Genomic DNA, 7,192 nt, shown 5'->3' on the forward strand with positions numbered 1-7,192 from the left:
TTAAATGCTTGTGATGATCAGAGACTCACTACCACTCAAGGCAAATATTCTACTGAGATAGCTACACAGGTTCTCGTCTCAGATTCTTGAAATATAGGATCACTGCAAGTAGTTCTGACTACTTGGAAGGCTGAGGCGGAAGGATTGCCAGAGCCCAGCAAGTCAACACTGGGGTGGCTGTGAGCATGCCACTGTACTCCATCCTGGGTGACAGAGTGAAACTCCAACTAAAAAAATAAATAAATAAAATGAGAAGCTGAGAATGGGACAAGAGACACCAGGATGGGCTAACCAGAGTGAACAAGAAAGGACCACTATTTCCTGTGATCTATAGGCCACAAATCTCCTAACACAACCAAAGACGTGCTGATTTTTTTTTAAAAAGCAGCTCACATCACACTGGCTTGTTTTATACTTGCAGACAGCCAAAGTCCCCAGACCCAATCCCACATACTTCTGAAAACCTAAGTGTCCTCCCAATCTGTACCTGTCCAATTTTTTTTTTTGTAATCTGGACACAGGACACTATAAATGACCTTTAAGATACTAGGATCATATCAGCTTCATTGGGTGGAGAGAACAGGGAAACTGTATTTCCACCTCTCCAACTCCTATCCCTGTATTTGAAATTATTAACTCAAAGGAAGTTAACAGGGCACTGGAAAGCAGGGCAGCCAAATAAAATCTCCCACAAGAGAGGGCAGTTGGTACCACTGGTGTAAATGTGTCTCCAGTTTCCGTTGTCGTTGCCCCGTGCCCGCATTTGGCTCCTTGGGGATTCAGTGATCCAGCCGTCCCTGCTGACCTTGGCAGGAAAGCACTCACGCACAGGTTCTGGCTGTAGCAGTAATGGAGGAGGAAAGAAAATGCCTTTTTATTATTAACAAGACTGAAGGAGGCAGTCCATCATTTCTGGGGTGGGGTGATATCCGTCAGCAAAAAATGATATGCTAACTCTCCGGGAAGCATTAAGAGCAGTGATAGGAGAAATAATTGCTTATGCTGAGTGCAAAGAAAAGATGCCTCAGCGGAATGGAGGCCTTTAGCAAAGCAGGTGGATGGAGGAAGGAGCGGGGGCGGCGCAGCTCCCTGATGACCCCTGGCAAGAGAAAGAAGCGGGAGGGGTAAACTGGAACCTGCAAAGCTCAAGTGTGGAAAGAGTCCCCCGGAGGCACCGTTAGTGCTATTAGAAGAATAAAGCAAAAATGGAGAAATGGTTAAGCAGCAACACAACAGGAAGAGGCAGGAATAAAGGAGCTCACTCTCCTTCCTGGAGAAGCTTTCACTCACATTCCCCTTCTCTACTCCTGCTACCTCCAGAATTGGGCTGCTGCCTGGTGATAAAGCATTTTCCTTACTCTCTCACCCACTGCCTGACTGAGTGCCAACTCTCATGGGTTTGCTCAATGTGGCAGAAGAAGCCCTTTGGCCCCTTCACCCCGGACCCAGTCCTGAAATCGCTCACAAGACCCGTGCTCTGGAAACATTTTCTTTAAAGTCGTATTATTATCATTTGAGTAACAGCTTAATGTAATTATTAGAAAAAAATAAGCCACTAACTCATTTGCAAACACGTAATGCAATTTAAAATGGACAGAAATATATAAAAATGTGAACCCTGTTGGATTGAGAATGGCTGATATTGCCTTGATATGATTCTGTATAAATTATTTACAAATAAGCATGTCTTGCTTTTAAAATAAGTGACTAAAACTCCTAATAGAGACGATGAAAACCAATGTCTAAGGCTGACAAAAACCTGCTACAGCAGCCTACGAACACTCCATGTAGCACACCATTGACAGATTAATCTTCTTGGAACTTCACTCTGACAAGATCCTTCTCCTGCTAAATCCTTGCACAGCTCCCTATCTCCCCCACCCCACCATCAAGAGGGAACTTCTGCAGACCCGTGACTGCCCCATCCCACTGCTTTAGAGTTGGTCCTTCACATGTCTGTGTCCCCCATGTGACAGCAGCTTCTGGAGGCAGAGCCAGCAGTGAACACGTCTCTAATCCTGCTCCTCACACTTAGGTAAAAACCCAAACAGATGTCCCACTGCTCTGAAAGTTTTAGCAAAAGTGATACCAAACCCTCAAATTCTACTTTTGGTCACTTTTTACCGAAGTTTTCAGTGCAACTTAAACATCAATCCAAACATATTCCTCTTTTGAAGGCAATATAGAACCATCTAGTTTTCTTTGTTCTTAATTAATGTGAGAGAGTTGGACCAAATGCAACTTCAATAAGCACTTCTTAGTAAGAGGCCAAAATTACAGTGTAAATTCAGAAGCTACTCTTCTGGAGTCCAGGAGAGTGTAAGGTCTGGGACAGGCATCAGGTGCGGGGTCAAGGAGTATCAGGAATCATTTGGCAAAATCCACAGCCTCTTCTAGAGTCTAAAGTGATCCCTGCTGCAGACAACTTGGGGAAAAAAGCTAAACAAATAGCACCCCAAAGCCCTAAATGAGGTAAATCATCTCCACCGGGCACAGGGTTGAAACACTGAGAAATGACCCAGTTTCTGCGCCAGGCTGCTCTGGCAGGCCAGAGAACGTAAGCCCATGGTCCACACCCCATGGCTCTCTGACACATATGGATGGGAGAATCTCCAGAGCACTGCTATCTCTGGTTCACCTAAATCCCAGGATCCAGCATAAAGCCTGGAAAGTAGGTGCCCAAGAAGAAATGATCTGAAGTCAGGTCTGTCTCCAGGTTGGTGGCAGAAGTCAGGTCTGTCCCCAAGTCTGTTTACTGAAGAACCTGAAGGAGCCACACAATTCATTTGTTGGTTTTTTATATCGCCTTCCCATACCAGGGAGTATAACCCATGTGTGCACAGAGCCAAATACATGCCCACACACCCTCACAGGATGCACGTGCTGCTGAGCAAGCAGGCAGTGTGACATTCCAACACTTACGACCTACTGCCAGAGAGTTATTTTTAAAACTTTTTTTCTTACTCCAAGTCTCATTTACTGTGTATCCTGAGTGTCTCTGTAAATCTCTTTGAGCCTCAGTTTCTTTATTTGTAAAAAGGAGATAATAGTACCTCCTTACGGGCTATTTTAAGAATTAGGGCTGACGTGTGTAAAGTGCCTAGCCCCAGGAATATTTCAAAGATACCTCATTTAGGGCTTTGGGGTGCTATTTGTTTAGCTTTTTTCCCCAAGTTGTCTGCAGGAAGATTTTAAATGATATTAAGCATATACAAGGATAACAATAGTATTGGACACAGAGTAAATAATCAATATAAGGTAGCATTACTATTATTATTATTTCAAGCTCAGATTACATATTAAGCAACTCTTCTGGCACAATTCTTCACAGGCCCTTTGTATGCTAACTCCAGTTCAACTGCTGGCCAGCCGTGTGACTGTAGACAAGTCACTTCATCTCTCTGAGCCTGATTGCCAAGATATGGGATGGGAACTTTCTCCCACTAAAGAAGTTACAACCCAAACAACAAATCAACATCCACACTGCTCACGGGGAGTGGTGGGGGAGGTGGGTACGCTTAATTATTCCTCGTGATCTTTCCCTGTTTTGATGCTGTGTCGATGCCTAATTGTAGGCTCCTAGAGAACAGACGTCTGGCCCTCCATATGCTGCCAGTATTCACATACAGTCACATCACATTGCCCTTAATAAAGGGGAAGTATATATTTTTTGACAGGGAAACCTCCTACTAAAGATTGAGTATCCCTTTGGACTTTTGGAATACTTGCATTATACCAATTTAACATCATTTATCTGAAAACCCAAAATCTAAAATGCACCAATGAGCATGTTCTTTAAGTGTTAAGTAGGCACAAAAGTTATAAATTTTGGTTTCAGATTTTCTGATTAGGGATGCTTATACCCTGTTACTGCAATGGCCCTATAATAAGTGATTCACTGCCACTTGGCAAAACAATGTTTGCCTATTTTTGAGTTCAGAGATCACAAATTGCCTGTCCAAAGATCACCTATTAAGTGCTGTTTGACCCACCTTTATAATTCTTAAAAATTTTTGAATTAGTTTCCAGCCTTTAAAAATTAGGAGACTGATATTTTTTTAAAAATCAAGATTTTGATTTCTGTTGAACAACTGGAAGATTTGGCAACAATCTGGGTTTAGACAATCATCAGCAGCAGCAGAATAGCTGCCCTCTTTACCCATTCACTACTGTCTCTACCACTTCCTCAGAGCTTTTCAGAACCTTCCCAGAATCTAGCTGTTAATCAGTAACCTCCACAACTTAGGAATTAACCGCTGGTTTGCCTGCACCTATTTTGTGTATTACACTTAAAGTAGTGTGTTTTGCATGAAACACTCCAGAAATGCGAAAATGAGGAACAGACTTGACCAAAGTTTGCAAACGTGTACTAAATGGTTCCAAGGAGATTTCTGTAATGCATGCTTCCAAAGAAGATACTTGTTTTTTCTAGCTAGGCAAGTTATCTATTCCTTCATGGGAGTCACAGCAAAGAGATAAATCTCATGTCACTTATCAAAGCAAATTGAAGCAGAAGTAAACAGTGACCTGAAAGGCAAAAAAGCAATTTTTAAAAATTAATAAATGATGAGACTATTAACAGCACACAAAATGGGTTTGCTTTTTTCTTCCCTTTAATATGATTTTTACCTTAAACATTGTGTCCCTCTAAGAAAGGGAAAAAAGTTAATAAAGGAACCTAGCACTCAAACTTAATTTTTAGTATGGCAAATAAACCGCTTTAATGAAAGGGCTGAAATCCCCGGGTTTGCACATTAAATTTTCATTTGTAGTAGAGAATGGAAATTATTGATTCAGCTGTGGCGTCGTGCATTTTGAATCTTACAGTGCCTCAGAAGCCCACGTTACTGCTGGGTGCAAATGTGTTGGCAGCGTTTTGATGCAGGGTGAGCACAGGGTGTGTGAGGGGATGGAGAAAGGAATATAGATAAGGGAAGGAGGCAGACTGGCTCTTCACATAAAGAAAATAATCAATGTTCCTTGTTTCTAAGATCTACTTAGATAAAGCATCTGATGGCATGATGGTCTAGGGTGTGCATTCTGAGACCAGAAAAGCTGGATCCACTCAGTCTTTGGGGAAACTACAGTGGCTTTATGGAATACTTAAAAAAAAAAAAAGCAAGCCGAACGGAAAGCTGATTATTTGATCCTAAGCCCCTGGAGAAGAGTTTGGGTTTCAAGAAAACGTTAAAAAAAAGTACCTTTCTCAGTTTAAGGTCAGGGTGTCCATCAAGGGAAGAGTAAATGTCTGACATTCTAATGCTGAACTGGATAGCACAGAAAAATCAATCAAACTCACAAATACAGTTCTCAATCTAGTGTGGCCTCATCAAAGAGTCAGGTGACATGAGCATCCCATCTTTACTTAAAGCATAAAAATAGGTATGCTTTTACTTTGAAAGAAATTAATCCTCCTGTTTCTCAGAGGACTACCCCATAATTAAACAACTCTTGATTATTTCCCCCTTAGAGAACTCATAAGAACTGATTCTAAGCCTGGACTGAAGCAGCCTGAATCAGGCCCATTTTGGGATCTTTGTGTACCAGACTGTATGAGATCAGGAAAAACAATCATCTTTATAAATAAGCTAAACTCAACTGCAAAAGTAAAGCTGCTTACAAAAGAAAGATAATCACATAATATATTATAAAAAGAGAAAGGTTTTGCTTTGTTTTGTTTCTGTTTTTGTTTTGATTACCTCCCAGTTAAGATTATCTTATACTAGTAGTCTCCTCTGTCAGTTTGGATGTTGGAAAAGTAGCTTTGTTGGACTAAAAAGTTCTGGTTTTATGTTTTCAGATGCTGAGAGCTGGTGCCATCTATAGATTTCCATTCTGGGAGAGGTTTCTCTTTTGTCCTACTTTGCGTCAGACCTGCTGTCGTGAGGATTAGAACGCCCAGGAGACACTTCCCTGCGGTTTAATAGGCTATGAAGGATGGGACTCATTAATTGGCTGACTGCTGCCCCTAAACAGGACGCTGCCTGGAGGAGGGAGAAGAAGAGGAAGGAAGGCCAAGGAAGAGATGGGCTCATCCACAAGACACCGCTGTCCAAGAGCGGCCCCAGAGCAAACAGCACTGCCTTCTCAAGGATACCAAAAGTGAAGTCTGAACTGAAAGCATGACTATCCAGCCACAGAAACCTAAGCTTCTTTCTGGAGGAGCAGATTCTGGGTTACTGTTGTTGTTTTTTTTTTGACTTCAAAAACCCCTCTTGAGATATCTACCTACCAGATTTCAGATTACTGAAATGTTACTTTTTCTGTCATTCCCAAACTATATTCTCATCGATTTTATTATAGCACCCATACCTATTACTCTAGTGTGTTTATTAATAACAAATTTTCCCTTTTCAAGTCTTGGTTAAGTGGGTCCTTCCACCCTCAGGAAAGCCAGGTTGCAGCCTGACACTCAAGGCCTCCTGACTCGGCCCTGCCACCTCCTGTCCTCGTCTTTTCACCTCCCCTTCCAAACTTAGGCTACACTATTTATAAGCTGTCCTCCACTCACAATGCCTTACATTTTCACAGCTTTGCATGTGCTGTTTCCTCTGCTTGGAACAGCTTCCTTGCTGCAGCTTCTTCCCTTAGCTCAGTTCTTTACAGACTCAGGCTCATAGGCCCTCTTGGGAGGGTCTTGAATCCCAATCCCAAATACCCCATCTGCCCTCTGGATTGGAGGTCCCACAGCTCGTGGTCCCTTCCCTCTACTCAACCTTCACCTCACTCTTCTGTAATAGTCTGTCCCGCACTTAGTAGAGTGAATGGTAAATGTTATTTGAATAAATCAAGGACACCACTTCCAGCTCCAACATAGCCTGGATTTATTAGATCAGTGGAAGGAAATTTAACCAGTGCCTCCTGAATCAGGAGCTGGCATATCACCTCTTACCTTTATGGTTTTGGTCTGGAGTCTGAGTCCATTTAAAGTGTTGATGGCTTTCTCTGCATCCTTTGGATCAATATAGTTAACAAATCCATACCCTAAACTCTGTCCTGTGGAAACATTAAAAAGAGAGAGAGAGAGAGAGAGAGAGAAGAGAGGAGGGAGGAGAGAGAGAGAGAGAGAGAGAGAGAGAGAGAGAGAGAGAGAGAGAGGGGATATACATTTTGACACAGTAATTGCTATTTTGTCTTTTTTTGATGCTTACAGCATGTTTTGTGGTGCCTACTGGTCCTATGTCCATAAAAG

The 7,192-nt window shown here is 42.2% G+C and overlaps 1 protein-coding gene across 1 annotated transcript in view; it reads right to left on the minus strand.

Annotated features, from left to right (window-relative positions):
- Positions 1 to 3,886: 3,886 nt before the first annotated feature.
- The window catches only part of LOC103265009 (ELAV-like protein 4), a 68,905-nt gene continuing 65,599 nt past the window's right edge, over positions 3,887 to 7,192 (minus strand). The window contains exons 3-4 of the mRNA XM_021714699.1: positions 6,893 to 6,996; positions 3,887 to 4,527 (exon numbers count right to left, since the gene is read on the minus strand). Coding sequence (XP_021570374.1) covers positions 4,495 to 4,527; positions 6,893 to 6,996 — 137 coding nt within the window. The 3' untranslated portion in view covers positions 3,887 to 4,494. The remainder of the gene's footprint in view (positions 4,528 to 6,892; positions 6,997 to 7,192) is intronic.

Source organism: Carlito syrichta, unplaced genomic scaffold (genome assembly GCF_000164805.1).
Source record: "Carlito syrichta isolate Samal-C Ts95f unplaced genomic scaffold, Tarsius_syrichta-2.0.1 Scaffold96983, whole genome shotgun sequence".
In the NCBI taxonomy this organism is placed as follows: domain Eukaryota; kingdom Metazoa; phylum Chordata; class Mammalia; order Primates; family Tarsiidae; genus Carlito; species Carlito syrichta.